Below are 18646 nucleotides of genomic sequence, written 5' to 3' on the forward strand. Positions count from 1 at the left end.
AATATTTACTCAATAAAAGAGCTAAAATAAGGGATAGAAATATTCGTTTCAATTCAGCTTCTTTAGCGTACTGTATATGTTTAAATATTTCTGGGATATTTTGAAAAAATGTTAGGAAAACTTGACTTTGAAAGTTTATTTAAAGTAACTTTAGGATGAATAATTCAAAAGGGGAATAATTTTTATATCACGTTTTGACAGCTCATTCCTTCGAGTTGAAGTGATGAAAATAACACATTCCTTATATTAGGAAAAAGAAAAGAAAAATCTGTGTATGATTCTTTTTTTTTTTGCATTTATGAAAACTTTATATATCCTAAATCTACACTGTTAAGAATTTGCCGTAAAAAAAGGTAAGAATCCTGAAATAAATGTTAACAGGCATTTGCCGTTTTTAGAATAGATATATTGACGTGAAGTGGTGATATTATAATCATCAACCCGTTGAAGATAATAACAAAGTAGGGTAAAAATTACGGTCGCCTGTATTTTACTGAGATAAAGCTGAGAACAGTATATTTTTTTTACGGAGAGTTTCCGATTAAAATTACGGTTTAGCAACAGTGTATGCACCTCTATACCGGCCTTATCATTTCCTCAATCATGTGTTTCTATGTTATTTTCCCATAACTTCAGTTTAAATCATGTTGAACACTTTCCGGTTTGAAACGTATCAAGTTAAAATCTGGAATTTCTAGCTTCCTATACATCGGTATGGACTGGCTTTCGAGCTATTCATTTCTCATCATATTTTTCTTCCTCCTATCGAGGAAAGGGGATTCCCCTTGAAAACATATGCAGTTAGGCAATCACGTGGGATGCGAATGAGTCCAGCCTAAAATCTTCAACAAGCTCCGCCCCTGAGCATCGTGATTAGCCGCCACCTTTTCATAGCTGATTTTTTAAAAGGTTTAAAGGTTTAAAGGCTGCTCATGAATTGCAGGGACAAGGGACAGTGATGTTGCCCTATCGAGTAGGACAATGCTCTGGAGACTGACCATATATACATAGGATCAGAGCTCAAGCCCCCTTCAGCCAAGCTAGGACTAAGGAGGGCCAGGCACTGGCTGCTGATGACTCAGCAGATAGACCTATAGGCTCCCCCAAAACCCCCATCCTTAGCTTGCAACAATGGTGAGATTTCAGCGACCAAAGACACTAACAAGTTTGAGCGGGACTCGAACCCCAGCCTGGCGTTCCCAAGTCATAGACGTTACCACATCGACCACCATGTAAATATAACGATAATGATTATAAATGAGATTATAGGCAATTATGATACCTTAGATAGCGACAAACGTAATAACTGCATCTATGTATCGTTTGCCAGAACAGATGAGCAATGAAATATTGTTCATTTACTAGGGAAGCAAGACACGGCAGAGCAAAGACCATTTGAGAGGCAGACAATCACGATGCTTGTGGGTCGAGCGTGTTAAAGATTTTAGGCTGGATACAGATGCAGCCAATCGCGAAGCTTGTGGGCGGAGTATGTTAAAGATTTTAGGCTGGACCTTGTTGCAGCCAATCACGAGGCGAATCTGAGCAGTCGTATTTTTGTTTACATTTTGAGTCTAGAGAACCTAGATTGACTTCCTTTCTTCTCTTAAACCCAAGAGAGAATTACTTACAATTACTTATCCCCTGTTTTCACCCTCTCCTTACTAATTTTACTTCCTCAATATATCATTAATGCCATTATTGTAAGCTAAGTTCTAAATCTTAATAAAAAATACAGAATGCTAAAAGCATCAAGTCAAACAAATAAAGTAAGGAAAAACAAACAGAGAAATGAACAGTAAACTGATAAAATGATAGATAGCTAAACAGTAACAGTAACAATATATCTTTGCCCCACCTCCTGTATATATATACATATATATATATATATATATATATATATATATATATATATATATATATATATATATATATATATATATCGATATATATAGATATATTATATATATTATATAATATAATATATATGTATGTATATATATATATATATATATATATATATATATATACACATATATATGTACATATACTGTATATATATATATATATATATATATATATATATATATATATATATATATGTATACATACATACATATATATATATATACACACACACACACACACACATATATATATATATATATATATATATATATATACTTTATATATATATATATATATATATATATATATATATATATATATATATATATATATGAACATATATCACAAGCACACGTGATTTTAATTAATGTAAATATCACCCACGAAATGCATTTAATACCGAATTCTATCTTGGGAATACATATCCACTTGGAATTCATTTTATGGTAACAGTCTCTCTTGATAGCTGAGTCGGTAGGGTTCCTGCCAGCATATTTTCAAGCCGTACAGGTGGTGGTTCGAATCACCACCCGGCCAGAAGCTGTTACCATAAAATGAATTCCAAGTGGATATGTATTCCCAAGATAGAATTCGGTATTAAATGCATTTCGTGGGTGATATTTACACACACACACACACACACACACACACACACATATATATATATATATATATATATATATATACATCCAGTCACGCTCAGGTGGCACTACCAGACGTATGATTACTTAGCCTCTCCCTGTCCCTCGGCTATAGTTTAAATAGGAAATATTTATTTTATTGTTGTCACTGTTCTTAAAATATCTTATTCATCCTTGTTTCATTTCCTCACTGGGCTATTTTCCCTATTGGGGCCCGTGGGCTTATAGCATCCTGCTTTTTGAACTAGGGTTGTAGTTTAGCAAGTAATAATAATAATAATAATAATAATAATAATAATAATAAGGGGGGTGGGAGTAGTCACGCCCTAGTGAGAGGGGGTACCCCGAGAGGTAGGAACACTGTGTGCGTGCTTGTGCATAATTATCTAAACAGTTAGCCCTCATTAATGACGGGTCACGTTCACTAGTTTCTAAATAAAGCCTCTACACTTAAACTTAAAAAACTCACAGTTTTTTTATGTAGTTTTGTTTAAATTCTTAAATTTTTTTATGAAATGAACAGAAGAGGTTTAATCTATATGTAAGAGAAGAATGTTATCATTCTATCTCATTTTAGATAATCAAATTCTTCTTTATCTACATCTGACCCCACTTAGAAGTGGGAAAAGATGTAGACAAAGAAGAAGTTGATTATCAAAAATGAGATAGAATGATAACATTCTTCTCTAACATATAGATTAAACCTCCTCTGTTCATTTTATTAAAAAAAATAAGAATTTAAACAAAACTACATAAAAAAAGGTTTAATCTATATGTAAGAGAAGAATATTATCACTCTATCTCATTTTAGATAAACAACTTCATAAAACGCATAAAAAACATTTAACATCTCGATAAACATATCGGAGATAAAAAATGAAATAACATTGTCTGATGATAAGGACGCAATAGATAACGGAGAACCTTTGGTCTCCGCTGCGGTCAGACTTTGACCGCATGACGTCATACTAAGACGGAAATAGCTTATTTGTCTATTGTTTTTAAACAGCTTTATTGAATTTCTTCTAGATGTAATTATTAAATGTATGTAAACAAAATACACGAGTAGATGATAAACCATTTTTACGTAAACATAAACTTTTTAGAATTAACTATATTATTATTATTATTATTATTATTATTATTATTATTATTATTATTATTATAATTATTATTATTAGCTAAGCTACAACCCTAGTTGGAAAAGCAGGATGCTCTAAGCCTGGAGGATCCAACAGGGAAAATAGCCCAGTGAGGAAAGGAAAAAAAGGAAAATAAAATATTTTAAGAAGAGTAACAACATTAAAATGAATATCGCCTACATAAACAATAAAAACTTTAACAAAACAAGAAGAACAGAAATGAGATAGAACTGTGTGCCCGAGTGTACCCTCAAGCAAGAGAACTCTAACCCAAGACAGTGGAAGACCACGGCAAAGAGGCTATGGCACTACCCAAGACTAGTGAATAATGGTTTGATTTTGGAGTGTCCTCCTAGAAGCGCTGCTTACATGGGCGAAAACTGATATCTTATCGCTGTATACATCAAGGGTAAAAATAAACTTCAATACAGTTATCAACAGACAATATATTAGATTTAAACAATCATAAAAAATGGAATAACACAAAGTGAACGATATGCAGATGTTAAGAAAATAATATTTATGTAATTAACTAAACGTTTTAGAAAGCGTTATCGTCCTGGGCGAAAAACTGATATCTTATCGTTGAGTACTATACATTAAGGGGGATATATAGTTCAATACAGTTACTAGTTAGCAATTGGTATTAGATTTAAAAGGAATATAAACGGAATAACACAGTGTACGATGAATTAGACTAAGGAAACTAAAAGCGAGAGAAATTAAATGGAATATAAACGAAATAACACAAAGTGTACGAATTAAACCAAAGAAATAAAAAGCGAAAGAAATTAAAAGAAATATAAAAGGAATAACACAAAGTGTACGAATTAAACTAAAGAAACAAGAAGCGAAAGAAATTAAAAGAAATATAAAGGGAATAACACAAAGTGTACGAATTCAAGTAGAGAAACAAGAAGCGAGAGAAATTAAAAGAAAGTAAAAGGAATAACACAAAGTGTACGAATTAAACTAAAGAAACAAGAAGCGAGAGAAATTAAAAGAATCTAAACTGAATAACACAAAGTGTATGATGAATTAGACTAAAGAAACAAGAAGCGAAAGAAATTAAAAGGAATATAAAGGGAATAACACGAAGTGTACGATGAATTAGACTAAAAAAAAAAGAAATGAGAGAAATTAAAAGAATATAAAAGGAATAACACGAAGTATACGAATTAAACTAAAGAAACAAGAAGCGAAAGAAATTAAAAGGAATATAAACGGAATAACACTAAGTGTACGAATTAAACTAAAGAAACAAGAAGCGAAAGAAATTAAAAGGAATATAAACGGAATAACACTAAGTGTACGAATTAAACTAAAGAAACAAGAAGCGAAAGAAATTAAAAGGAATATAAACGGAATAACACTAAGTGTACGAATTAGACTAAAGAAACAAGAACCGAGAGAAATTAAAAGGAATATAAACTGAATAACACAAAGTGTACGAATTAAACTAAAGAAACAAGAAGCGAAAGAAATTAAAATAATATAAACGGAATAACACAAAGTGTACGAATTAAACTAAAGAAAAAAGAAGCGAAATAGATCAAAATCTAAACGGAATAACACAAAGTGTACGATGAATTAAACTAAAGAAACAAGAAGCGAATGAAATTAAAAGAATATAAACGGAATAACACAAAGTGTACGAATTAAACTAAAGAAACAAGAAGCGAGAGAAATAACTACACCATTATCGATTGTTGCATCAGCTAAAGGTTGACTCAAAACCCCGTGACTGGTAATAGATCTTTTAGCGTGGCAACATATAAAACCGAGAGAGAGTCGCTGTGTCACTTCAGATACCACGACACCACGCTCCTGCTATCACCATAAGGACAGAGACAAAGAGAGGAACATATTGATTTTGCTTGAGGAATATTGCAAGCAGTGTTTGCCAATTATTGTCGCCGAGTTGCTGCAGCTTTAATTGGTACGTATTTTCAAGTTGAGTATCAGAAAATTATCTAATTGGTGAATAGTGTTTAGATATCAAATTAATTTTCAGTCAAAATAATTGTTATCAATTGCATGCAGTTTTTGCCAATTATTGTCGTCGAGTTGCTGCAGATTTAATTGGTACGTATTTTTAAGTTGGGTATCAGAAAATTAATATCTAATTGGTGAATAGTGTTTAGATATCAAATTAATTTTCAGTCAAAGTAATTACTATTAATTGCAATAAGTTTTTGCCAATTATTGTCGACGAGTTGCTACAGATGTAATTGGTACGTATTTTTAAGTTGGAAATCAAAATTAATATAAAGTTGGTGAATAGTGTTTAGATATAAAATATTTTCCAGTCAAGATAATTACCATTAATTACAAACAGTTTTTGCCAATTATTGTCGACGAGTTGCGATAACTTTAATTGGTACGTATGTTTTTAATTCAAAGATCAGATAGCGAATATCAAATTGGAGAAGTGTTTAGATATCAAATTATTGTACATTCAAGATAATTACTTTTGATTGCAATCAGTTTTTGCCAATTATTGTCGACAAGTTGCTACAGATTTAATTGGTACGCAATTTTAAGTTGTGAATTAGAAAATTGATATCAAATTGGTGAATAGTAATAAAATTATTTCCCACCCAGTCAAAAACTATTACTATCAATTCCATTTTTCTTTTTTTTTTTGTCAATTATTGTCCAGGAAGTGCTAAAACTTTAATTGGCACGTATGTTTTTAATTCAAAGATCAGATAATTATTATCAAATTGGATAATGGTCGATATAGAAATATTTTAAAGTAAAAAAAAGAAATAATGCTACTAAATGCAAGCAGTTTTTGCCAATTATTGTAAAGGAGGTGCTGAAGGAAAGGTCCTATGTACTGGCAAGTGTAATGGCGCTGGGTAGGACTCTACCGAAGTAATACCCAACTTTTTTTTTTTTTTTTTTTTTTTGGCGGAATCGGTGGAACTTCAAAAGTTCAAACTTGAAGCAATTGTTTTCATGTCGAACAGGCTGACATACGTTTTTTTTTTTTTATAGATTATTCATCAAAGGTCTATTCTAATGTTATTGTTCTTAAAAGGTTGCAGAGGCCCTTGTTTTTTTTTTTTTTTTTTTTTTTTTTTTTTTTTGCTAAATCGGTGGAACTTCAAAAGTTCAAACTTGAAGCAATTGTTTTCATGTCGAACAGGCTGACATAAATTTCTTTTTTTACTTTATTCATCAAAGATCTATTCTAATGTTATTGTTCTTAAAAAGTTGCAGAGACCCCTGCTCTAGTGGGGCTTCAGCCTAGCCAGCCTTAGGGATAATAAAGCCCTGCATGTGTTTCCTTTTAGGTATGGCATTGCAAATGCAAAACTATTCGTTCTTATGTTGTAGCATTGAATTTCCAATGGCATGCTTAAAAAGACACGCACTTACATATACTGTATATATATATATATATATATATATATATATATATATATATATATATATATATATATATATTCATATATATATATTTATATATATATATATATATATATATATATATATATATATATATATATATGTGTGTATATATATATATATATATATGTGTGTGTGTATATATATATATATATATATATATATATATATATATATATATATATATATATATATATATATATATATATATATGATAGATAGAATGATATGTATGTATTTGATTTTGTTATAATTATTTGCCCTCCACTGCCTTGGATAAGAGTTCTCTTTGTTTGAGGGCACATTCGGGCACAATATTCTATCTTGTATCTCTTCCTCTTGTTTTGTTATAGTTTTTGTAGTTTGTATAGGAAATATTGATTGTAATGTTGTAACTGTTCTTAAAATGTTTTATTTTTCCTAGTTTCTTTTCCTCACTGAGCTATTTTTTCTAGAATGTATAAAAATCAACAAATTAATAACAATTATGATAAAGATGATAGTTTTAGACAGATCCAACAACCTACTTCCTTTGTTGACATCACTTAGGCTTTCGACCTGACCTTTAAGTCATCTAAACTAGCATTTTGATGTCACCATGCTAATATATAAATCTAGACATCAAATGTTACCATCTCCTATCTCTTCCAGACACTAGAAATGTCTTCCTCCGCTCCTGAGGGTCAAGGCACTGGCACTGCCGACGGTAAAGTAGGGTCCCAAAACCACCACTCCTCTTGTGGACCTCACCAGGGACCTGCTAGGCATAACCACGGTCACTGGGGTGGACCACATTCTCGTATGGGCCATCACCATGGGCCAGCGGGACATCATGGACATAGGGGACACCATGGACATATGGGACATCACGGACATATGGGACATCAAGGACATATGGGATACCATGGATATATGGGACACCATGGACAAACAGGACATCATGGACCAATGGGAGACCATGGACATATGGGACACCATGGACATATGGGACATCATGGATCAATGGGACACCATGGGCCAATGGGACACCGTCATTCACATTGCCAAAATAAGCCATCTCAGTGATCAGTCCAATGGGACATCATGGACCAATAGAACACCGCCATTCACGTTGCCAAGATAAGCCTTCTCAGTAATCAGTTCTACAGGACACCATAGACCAATGGGACATGGACCAACAGGACATCATGGACCAATGGGACATCATGACCCAATGGGACACCATGGTCCAATGGGACATCATGGCCCAATGGGACATCATGGACTAGTGGGACATCATGGACTAATGGGACATCATGGCCCAATGGGACATCATGGACCAATGGTACATCGCCATTCACGTCGCCAAGATCAACCATCTCAGTGATGAGCCATCTTAGACCTGTTTCCTAAAATGTATTTATCATTTCCAAATGTAAATTTGAATTCATTACTTTATGTAATGACCACAAATAACAACGTGGCTAATTTCCTGATATATAAATTATTAGATAAATAAAAAAAACAAAATTCAGTAATAGCCATATTTCAATGTAGCGGCTTTTTTTTCTATATATTTTTTTATGCACATCATAATTTATATCCAATTGAAGATGTAGATATTTAAATACATCTTTATTCCAATATTATGATCTCGAGTTAATTAGAATAGTTTATTTAGTTGATTTGTAGATAATTAAATAATTTATCTCCACTATATGATAAATAGTAAATTACAAGTTGTGTGGCTGATGTATTTTCATTTCCTTTTTATAAAAACTTGATTTTGAGTATAATATATATTACCATGCACAGAAATCAAATGTAAAAACGAAGTGTTGGGTATTATTATTATTATTATTATTATTATTATTATTATTATTAGCTAAGCTACAACCCTAGTTGGAAAAGCAGGATTATATAAGCCCAAGGGCTCCAACACGAAAAACCGCCCAGTGAGGAAAGGAAATAAGCAAATGAATAATCTACCAGAGAAGTAATGAACAATTAAAATGAAATATTTTAAGAACAGTGGTAACATCAAAATAGTTCTTTCATATATAAACTACAAAAATAAACTTATGTCACCCTGTCTAACACAAAAACATTCGCTGAAAGTTTGTACTTTTGAAGTACATTTATTACCTCCGTCAACGAAGTTGGAAGGAGGTTATGTTTTCTCCCCTGTCTGTGTGTTTGTTTGTTTGTGTGTGTGTTTGTTTGTGAACAGCTTCCTGGTCACAATTTTAATCGTAGAATAACGAAACTTACAGGGATTAACTTATGTAAAAAGCTGGAAATAATCAAACTTTGGAAGGTCAAGGTCAAAGGTCAAGGTCACGGTCAAGCAAAATGTCCAATTCACGTAATCAGCCATAAGTTTGGACATCGTTGTCACAGAGACTTCAAACTTGGTTCATATTAGAGTGTGTGAAAATCCACGTCAATTAATACATGTCAAGGTAAAGAGCAAGGTCAAGGTCGAGCAAAAGGTTGAGAAATAAGCTGCTGTGGCGGAGGTCTGCGCTCTACCGAATCCCCCTGTAGTTACTGCTGTGACCAGGAAGTTTCGTGAAAAACTAATTATCAACCTGATAACGGTTACCTGGCGGGAGAATAGATAAGAACAAGAGGGCGCCCTTGAATAACCCTCTTTGCCAGTGCTAAAGGTCGAATTTAATTTAGTTTCGTTTATCTACTCACGTCTTATAGCCATCTATTGTCTAGAGTTTATTGTAGAATAGCTAGTAATAATAATAATAATAATAATAATAATAATAGTAATAATAATAATGATAATAATAATGATAATAATAATAACAATAATAATAAGAATAACAATAATAATATTAATGGTATTATTAATGATTATGATTTTAAAATTATTAATAATAATAATAATAATAATAATAATAATAATAATAATAATAATAATAGTAGTAGTAGTAGTAGTAGTAGTAGTAGTAGTAGTAATAATAATAATAATAATAGTAATAATAATAATAATAATAATAATATCGATAATAGTAATATTAATAACAACAGCAACAACAACAACAACAACAACAACAATAATAATAATAATAATAATAATAATAATAATAATAATAATAATACTGAAACTCTTAGAGAAAGAGAAATAAGACAAAAAAGAAAAAAAAATGAAAGGAAGAGCATCTCCTCAAATTCTTGTTACTCTTCTTCTCTATCTTCTTTCTTATCCTCTTGTTTTTCTTTTTTAAAGTTTTTATAGTTTATATAATGAGAGATCTATTTCAATGTTGTTACTGTTCTTAGAATATCTTAGTTGTTCATTACTTCTCATGTACTTTATCTATTTCCTTGCTCCTTTCTTCACCAGACTATTTTTCCCTGTTGGCGCCCATGACCTTATAGTTTTGATTTTCCATTTAGGGTTGTATCTAAGATGATGATAATAATAATAATAATAATAATAATAATAATGATAATAATAATAATAGGACGCAGAAAAAGATATTACAAAAGAGTATGGACAAAACTGAAAAGAAAATGAAAATAGAATTTTTTACTCTCATAGTGGCCTCCGCTTGTAGCCCAAGGCACATAATTCTTAATATATAAAATAAAACAATGAGAAAAAGATTAGGGCGAAAAGGAACGGGAATATATTGAAAAACTAATAATAATAATAATAATAATAATAATAATAATAATTTAAAGGTTTAAAGGCCGCTCATGAATGCCCTATCGAGCAGTCCCCTCTCCACACAAGCTAGGACCAGGGAGGGCCAGGCAATGGCTGCTGATGACTCCGCAGATAAACCTATAGACTCCCCCAAACCCCCCAACCTTAGCTCGCAAGAATGGTGAGGTTGCAGCAACCAAAGTAACTAATTGTAATAAAGAGAGGAAATAAAAAAGGGCGTGCGGTCACTTATGAGTTTGTTATTGTTATAGTTATCTGCTGAAAATTTTTGGGTATTGTTGTGTAATATAATCTTTAAAATATGACTTTTCTGTTAGATTTGGTTATCAAACACGAGTCTCGCCAGATAAGACTACATCAAACACTATAAATGTTTGTTAATGATATAGATGAGAAAATCAAGACCAATAACACAGGAGAATAAAAAACATTTTTTTTTGTGAATGAATTTTATATAACACAGTTAGAGATAAAATGTGTTCCATTAAACATTTCTACATCATCATCATTCAGACTTCCAAAATCATTTAAAGGTCGCTCATTAATGGCAGGGGCAAGGGGCAGTGTCATTGTCCTAGCGAGCAGGGTAATGCTCTAGAGACTGACCATATATAACCATACAAATGATCAGCACCCAAGCCTCCTCTCCACCCAAGCTAGGATCAGGAAGGGCCAGGCAATGGCTGCTGATGACTCAGCAGATAGACCTATAGGCTCCCCTAAACCCCTCATCCTTAACTCACAAGGATGGTGAGGTTGGAGCGACCAAAGGAACTATCAAGTCTGGGCAGGACTTGAACCCCAATCTGGCGGTTACCAGTCAGGGATGTTACACATGGGCCACCACACCATTGACAAATAAAATTGATGACAAAAGAATAATCAATTTTGTTTACGTCTGAAGTAGTGTTTTTGCATACATATTAAGAGATCAGATTCTTTTACAACATTTTAGATAATTATTCTAAATAAATCCATTGACTAATTAAACTTTTATTTCAATACGTTAAAATGATTAACACGTAATTCAGTTTCTTAATGCCACCGAATGCTATAAAACACATACATTATTATTATTACTAGCTAATCTACAACCCTAGTTGGAAAAGAAAAGCATGATGCTATAAACCCAAGGGCTCCAACAAGGAAAAATAGCCCAGTGAGGAAAGGAAATATGGAAATAAATACACTACATGAAAAGTAATGAATAATGAATATAAAACATCTTAAGATCGGTAACGTTAAAAAAATCTGTCATATACAAACTAAAAAGATAAACATATCAGCTCGCTCAACATGAAAAAAACATTCGCTGTAAGTTTGAACTTCTATCTGTCTATCTATCTATCTATTTACTTATCTATCTATCTATGGAAAACTCATTCAGCTTCGATTTGCATCTGGGGAAAAGATTAGAAAGCATAATAAAAAAAAGACATGGAAAACTATAAAATCTCTTTAAAAATGCCTACATGATATCAATGTAACTCATCTTGAAGTAAACAATTTATAATTCTGATCGACCTTTAATACTTTTCGTCATAACAATGGTGTTTTTTTTTTCAAATTATTTTTAGAATTACATTTATCAATAACGGTTCATCTTAAATTACGATAAAGTATTTCAACAGATTATATTTGAAAGGCAACAAGAATATCGAAAAGATATTAAGAAAAATTCAATGTCTCTATGAATTAAAAGATAAAAATGACTAAATGACAGCTTACTGGAGGATGTAAATGAGAATTTAACAGCTGGACAATTTATACAGAGAGCTAGAGACAGGACCAGGTGGAGCCAACTGACAGCCCGCGTCGAAGACATGGCACCTATACTCAATTTCTTTCAATGAGGCGCATTTGCACCGACTCGCAGCGGTGCCCTTTTAGCTCGGAAAAGTTTCCTGCTATCTGATTAGTTAGAATTATCTTGTCCAACCAATCAGCGATCAGGAAACTTTTCCGAGCTAAAAGGGCACATCTGCGATTCGGTGTAAATCTGTCTCACTAAAAAGAATTGACTATAGATAGATCATAATTCAGGACTTCTACGGACTTTAGCGCAAGAGCCCGTGGCTTGCACACTTGGGTAAGTCGCTATAATAACAGTAACAGTAATAATTCAGTATATATTGCCCAGCACTGGGGCCGGGCACGCCATTCAGCATTGAAATACGAGTGTAGGTGGGGTGGGGGAGAATCTCCGTAGTCTCACTATAAAGTAAAACTTTATAAAAGTAAGGCGTGGACCTCTGGACTCGGGCCAACCAGCCGAGACAGTGTCGATGTTGAAAGCTATTTATTTCTTCTCTAGAAACCTACTGGGAGAATGGGATCTCCATGCGGGCAGCAGAAGAATAGGGACCTAGGTAGAATCCTAAAAAGAAAAGAGAGAGAAAAATACCTTGTGAAATTATTCTACATAATATCTATGATGATGAAATAATCTGTCACATTTAAAAAGATATTGATTCATCCTTTACTACTTTTTAATATACATATATATATATACATATATGTAATATATATATATATATATATATATATATATATATATATATATATATATATATATATATATATATATATATATATATATACTGTATATATATATACTGTATATATATATATATACATATATGTATATATATATATTTACACACACACACACACACACACACACATATATATATATATATATATATATATATATATATATATATATATATATACTCGTATATATATATATATATATATATATATATATATATATATATATATATATATATATATATATATATATATAGAGAGAGAGAGAGAGAGAGAGAGAGAGAGAGAGAGAGAGAGATACCTTGTGAAATTGTTCTATATAATGTTTATGATGATGAAATGATCTGCCATATTTAATAAAACATTGCTTCATGCTTTACTACTTTTTATATTTTTAGAGAGAGAGAGAGAGAGAGAGAGAGAGAGAGAGAGAGAGAGAGAGAGAGAGAGAGAGAGAGAGATTTTAATATATCATATGACAAAACGTCATCGTAAAATATTTGATCTTATAACATTCTTATTCCACAGGAATCTGGGAAACCAGATTTATAGAGGAAATTCCAAAGTAAACAGTAAAAAACAAAACAATATTTTCGAATTTTACTCTAAATTTGTTATCTGTTTTTCAATGGAATCTAAATTTTCTTACCTGCAAACTCTCCCTCTGAGGAAATTGACTGCGATGCTACTGTTAGTCTTGTCTCTGAGCTGAGAGTAAGGTTGGCAATAGGTCAGCTGAGTGCAGTTCCCTGAAAAAAACGTTAATTCACCATGAAACAAAATTGAAATTCAGAAGTTAATGAAAGCTAAAGTTAGGTTAAGTTTGATACGAATGCTTGAATTAATATCTTGCATAATAGACCAAAACTGCGATGGATTGACTATGTGGAAGGCGATATAAAGGAGTTGGGGTTAAGCGAGGAAGATGCACTGAACTAATTGTGAGAAAGTGTTGAAGAACGATTCCAGCCACCCTAAATTGGGACAAGCTTGTAGTAGAAGAAGAAGAAAAAGAAGAAGAAGAAGAAGGAGAAGAAGAAGAAGATAGTAAATTACACTGTCCGTTGTTTTCAAGTTGAGATTGAAAAATTTTCTTACCAGTTTCACCCAGTGGTGTTTTGCAGGGCTGTGGATTGCTATCAACTCCATCATTTAAGGGCTCATCCTTATTCTCCATTACGCTGATGACTACTTGGGTGTCTACTTCTTGAGCAGGTGTGGAAGTATCCACAGCAACTGTAGTTGTGGTACCCTGCTGCACGCTGTCTGTGGAATATTGCTCACCATGATGGTCTGACTCTTCTAAAACATGTGATGAAGTGAATACAGAAGACGCAGCTGTTACAGATAAAGTTGGCGTTACAAACGAATTAAAAACGGCTGATGGAACTGATGCATCGGTTTGAGATGACTGAATAAATGGTGTGCCATCTGAATTTGACTGTGTAGGTACTGGGTTGTGACCGACTGGCTTTGGTGTTACAAAGCTGTGTGGTGCCTTTGTGCTTGTGCCTGACCGGGTAAACTCAGATGCACCATCGGATGGTGGAACAGATGTTCGGATCACAAAAGTGGGTCTAGGAGTGATTCTTGTAACGAGTTGGTCTACCCTTCCTGGAATCGAGAGCACTCTCTTCGTTTCTGTAGAAGTCGATTGAAGCAGTGATTCTTGTTCTATATCTGCAAAAACTCTTGAAGATGAACTGAAGGCTACTAAGGAAGGCATTAGCGTTGGGGTAATTTCTGCAAGTTGAGATGAAAAGAATCCTGGAACCACTGAAGGGATTGGTTTCAAATTCGATATGACTGTTAAGTTCATTTCCGGCAGAAGCGTCACAGAAGCTGAGGGACGTGAATGCTCAGTGTCCTGTTGTGGTAGGACTCGTGTCATGTCAACCGAGATATCGTCTGGTACAGATGTCAATTCTAACCCAGGGAAGAATGAAGTTGATGGATTTGTTGATGCTATGGAGGTATTCATGTCATCTGGGAAAATAACTGAAATGCAGGAAGAATAAACGAAATGAGATGCAATGGTTGTCATTATGAAATAACTTTATAAATACCGGTTTTATATTATAATTCTACATTTCATAGACAACAGAAAAATAGATGAATCTATAAATAGAGTTACTTTTGAATTCTATATTATAATTCTACATTTCATAGACAACAGAAAAATAGATGAATCTATAAATAGAGTTACTTTTGAATTCTATATTATAATTCTACATTTCAGAGACAGCTGAAAGATAAACGAATCTATAACAAGAGTTACTTTTGAATTGTACCTGTATCAAACTAATGAAATTTGCCTTTTCTTATAGATCGTATACACACAAAACTAAATTACAATAAAAAGAAATGTTCATGAAAATGAAGAAAAATATTAAAGTTTCTATAACATAGACAAATCCATACGAATCTGTTCATTATTATTATTATTATTATTATTATTATTATTATTATTATTATTATTATTATTACTACCCAAGCTACAACCTTAGTTGGAAAAGCAAGATGCTATAAGCCCAAGGGCTCCAATAGGGAAAAATAGCCCAGTGAAGAAAGGAAATAAGGAAATAAATAAATGATGAGGAAAAAATTAACAATAAATCATTCTAAAAACATTAACAACGTCAAAATAGATATGTCATATATGAACTAATAAGAACTTCAAAAACAGATATGTCATATATAAACTATAAAACTATCGTCATCTTCAAATTGACCTTTATTTCACTACGCTCAGCTAACTGTGGTCAAAGAGCTCTCAAATTACGTTTATAACAATTACAATAAATAATTTACATACATTCGTGGGGAAAATCTATACCCCAGGATAAAATAAGAATATGAATAAGATAACGAGTACCAAATAGACAACAAATATACTATGAATGATTAATACTCAGACATAGAAAGTAATGATGAACCAAATAAATGGGACAGAATTCCTTCAGGAATGATTAATTCTACTTCGTCTTCTTTGTCTACATCTTTTCCCACTTCTATGTGGGAGAAGATGTGCTCAGCTTTCTCCACCTACCCTTGTCCCACACCTCATCACCGGTTAATCCCTTTAATTGCAGGTCATCCTTGATACAGTCCATCCACCTTCGCTTTGGTCTCCCTCTCCTTCTCGTTCCCTGTACCTCCATTTCCATCACTCTCCTCCCAATATACTGTTCATCTCTTCTCATGACATGACCATACCACCTCAGTCTACTTTCTTGGATCTTATCTGATAGTTTTCCAACTCCTCTGGTACCGTATCCCTATTTACCTCATTCCGTATCTTATCTCTTTTTGTCACCCTACACATCCATCTCAACATTCTCATCTCTGCCACATCCATCTTCATCTCTTCTGATGTAGGATTTAGCGAGCTCCAATTCAAGAATTGGGAAAGGAGGATACACAGGATTTAAAACAAAAATTTTAACATGTTGACTAAGAGGATACAGTGGATTTGAATATAAGACAATCCATTCTGTTTATTTAGTATGCTATTATGAAAATCGTATCGACACTTACAATCAATATTAAGGTACCCTTGGTGTTCCTTGTAAGTTAGTATTTTCTAGAGCAAAATTTATCATTCTTGATTAAACTCACTGACCATAGTTGTTTTGGCTAATTTTTTTCATGGCCGGATGCCTTTCCTGCCGCCAACCCAGCCATTGAGGGGGGCAAGCCAGCCTCAACTTGGTGCCAGTCCCAAGCCCGGGTAAATGGGGAGGGTTGGCGGCAGATAAGGCATCCGGCCATGAAAAAAATTAGCCAAAACAACTATGGTCAGTGAGTTTAATCAAGAGTGATTAATTTTGCTCTAGAAAATACTAACTTACAAGGAACACCAAGGGTACCTTAATATTGATTGTAAGTGTCGATACGATTTTCATAATAGCATGCTAAATAAACAGAATGGACTGTCTTATACTCATATCCATTGTATCCTCTTAGTCAACATGATAAAATTTTTGTTTTAAATCCTGTGTATTCACCTTTCCCAAGTCTTGAATCCTACGTCTCTATATATTCGCTTTTTTTACTTTTTTCTTTTAATCATAGTGTCCACAATTTCTTAGAAAATTATTTTTTTCCATTTCTATTCGAATCTATCATAAATGAAATCATCAATTTCTATTTAAATTCATTATAATATAAAATCGACGATGAATAAAGCACTCTTTTTCCAAAGCCACTATTGTGCCTAATGAAATAGACCTATAAGTAAACATTATAACAGCTAAAATTACCAATTTCCGGCAATGGAAATGAAAAGAAACGCAAATTCTACAGTAGATCGTGAATTAAGTAACAGAAGGATTAAAAGCAGCACTTACTCTGTGCGCGCACCAGTGGCAGGAACAACGCTAGGCTGATCATCCGTTCCATCTTATCCTATAATAAATTTTGGTTGGTTACACGCACACAGTACTTCCAAGGACAGCAGGAGAAAAATGGTCCTAAAGAATAGACCACTTCGTAATTCTACTTCTTTTTGTTTATGCACGATTCAATAAAATATCATCATCAATTACTCTAGAGTCTAGACCTTTCTTTTCTTGCTTAATCAGTTATAAAATTGCTAAATGAAGATGAATGTACGTTAATATAGATTAGTGCATGAATTGTAGATCTGGGTGTCAGTTCATGAAGAGAAGCGGTTGCGTTTTATACAAAAAATACTCGTTCACTGCCTTTTCGCACAAAATAACAAAAACATAAAGAAACCACCCCATACAGTGATTCACGTTGAAATAACAGTTCAAATTTCCGAAACTGTTATTTTAGCAGAAAACCAGAGGCAACTGGTATCAGTAAATCATTCACGGTTTTATTAAGCACTGCACCTGCACCTTAGAATTCACCTAGGGAAGAGCACAGCAAAGTTTGCACCCTTCCATTAACCATGATCCAGCTGGCTAGACCATCGGTAGCCTACCTCCCCCGCCATTGATGTTGCCATTTCGTTAATCTTTAGCTATAACTACAATCATACAATCGTTATCTCACTATGTTTCCACTTCCTATACCATTTCATTCCTGTACATACTGTAGATTTAATCTATCCTAAAACTGAATGTCAGTGACTGGATTGATTTAAAAGTAATCCACTGGTTTAAAAAAGTGAAAAGTAAGCAACATCATATAGCCTACTGTTCGTATCCTCGCTTTACTCGTCTCATAGTATTATTCTTTTATGTCTTTAGATGTGTTCTATATTTCTATCTCTTTTTTAAACACATTTGAAAAATTCGAGAGTATTTCCAAGAGTAAATTATGTATTTAATGCCAGGAATGACCATGTTTTT

At 32.9% G+C, this 18646-nt stretch overlaps 1 protein-coding gene and 1 long non-coding RNA gene across 8 annotated transcripts; one reads left to right on the forward strand and one right to left on the reverse strand.

Annotated features, from left to right (window-relative positions):
• The first annotated feature begins 5648 nt into the window (after positions 1–5648).
• LOC137633343 (uncharacterized) lies at positions 5649–8836 on the forward strand. Its single transcript, XR_011042175.1, has 2 exons — positions 5649–5776; positions 7760–8836. It is a non-coding gene; the product is annotated as an uncharacterized lncRNA (long non-coding RNA).
• A 3547-nt stretch (positions 8837–12383) lies between these two features.
• Positions 12384–18282, reverse strand: LOC137633327 (uncharacterized). Of its 7 annotated transcripts, none has more exons than XM_068365571.1 (5): positions 18191–18282; positions 17675–17732; positions 14424–15323; positions 13975–14074; positions 12384–13152 (listed from the first exon to the last, which is right to left on the reverse strand). In XM_068365571.1, the coding sequence occupies exons 2-5, from the start codon at positions 17724–17726 to the stop codon at positions 13086–13088; spliced, it is 1119 nt and encodes a 372-aa protein (XP_068221672.1). In that variant the 5' UTR covers positions 17727–17732; positions 18191–18282; the 3' UTR covers positions 12384–13085. The 7 variants fall into 7 exon arrangements, with proteins under 7 accessions (XP_068221672.1, XP_068221671.1, XP_068221670.1 ...); XM_068365570.1 differs by having other exon boundaries at positions 18076–18265; XM_068365569.1 differs by having other exon boundaries at positions 17940–18265.
• Positions 18283–18646: the final 364 nt, after the last annotated feature.

The sequence above is a fragment of the Palaemon carinicauda genome, chromosome 42, assembly GCF_036898095.1.
Source record: "Palaemon carinicauda isolate YSFRI2023 chromosome 42, ASM3689809v2, whole genome shotgun sequence".
Taxonomy (NCBI): domain Eukaryota; kingdom Metazoa; phylum Arthropoda; class Malacostraca; order Decapoda; family Palaemonidae; genus Palaemon; species Palaemon carinicauda.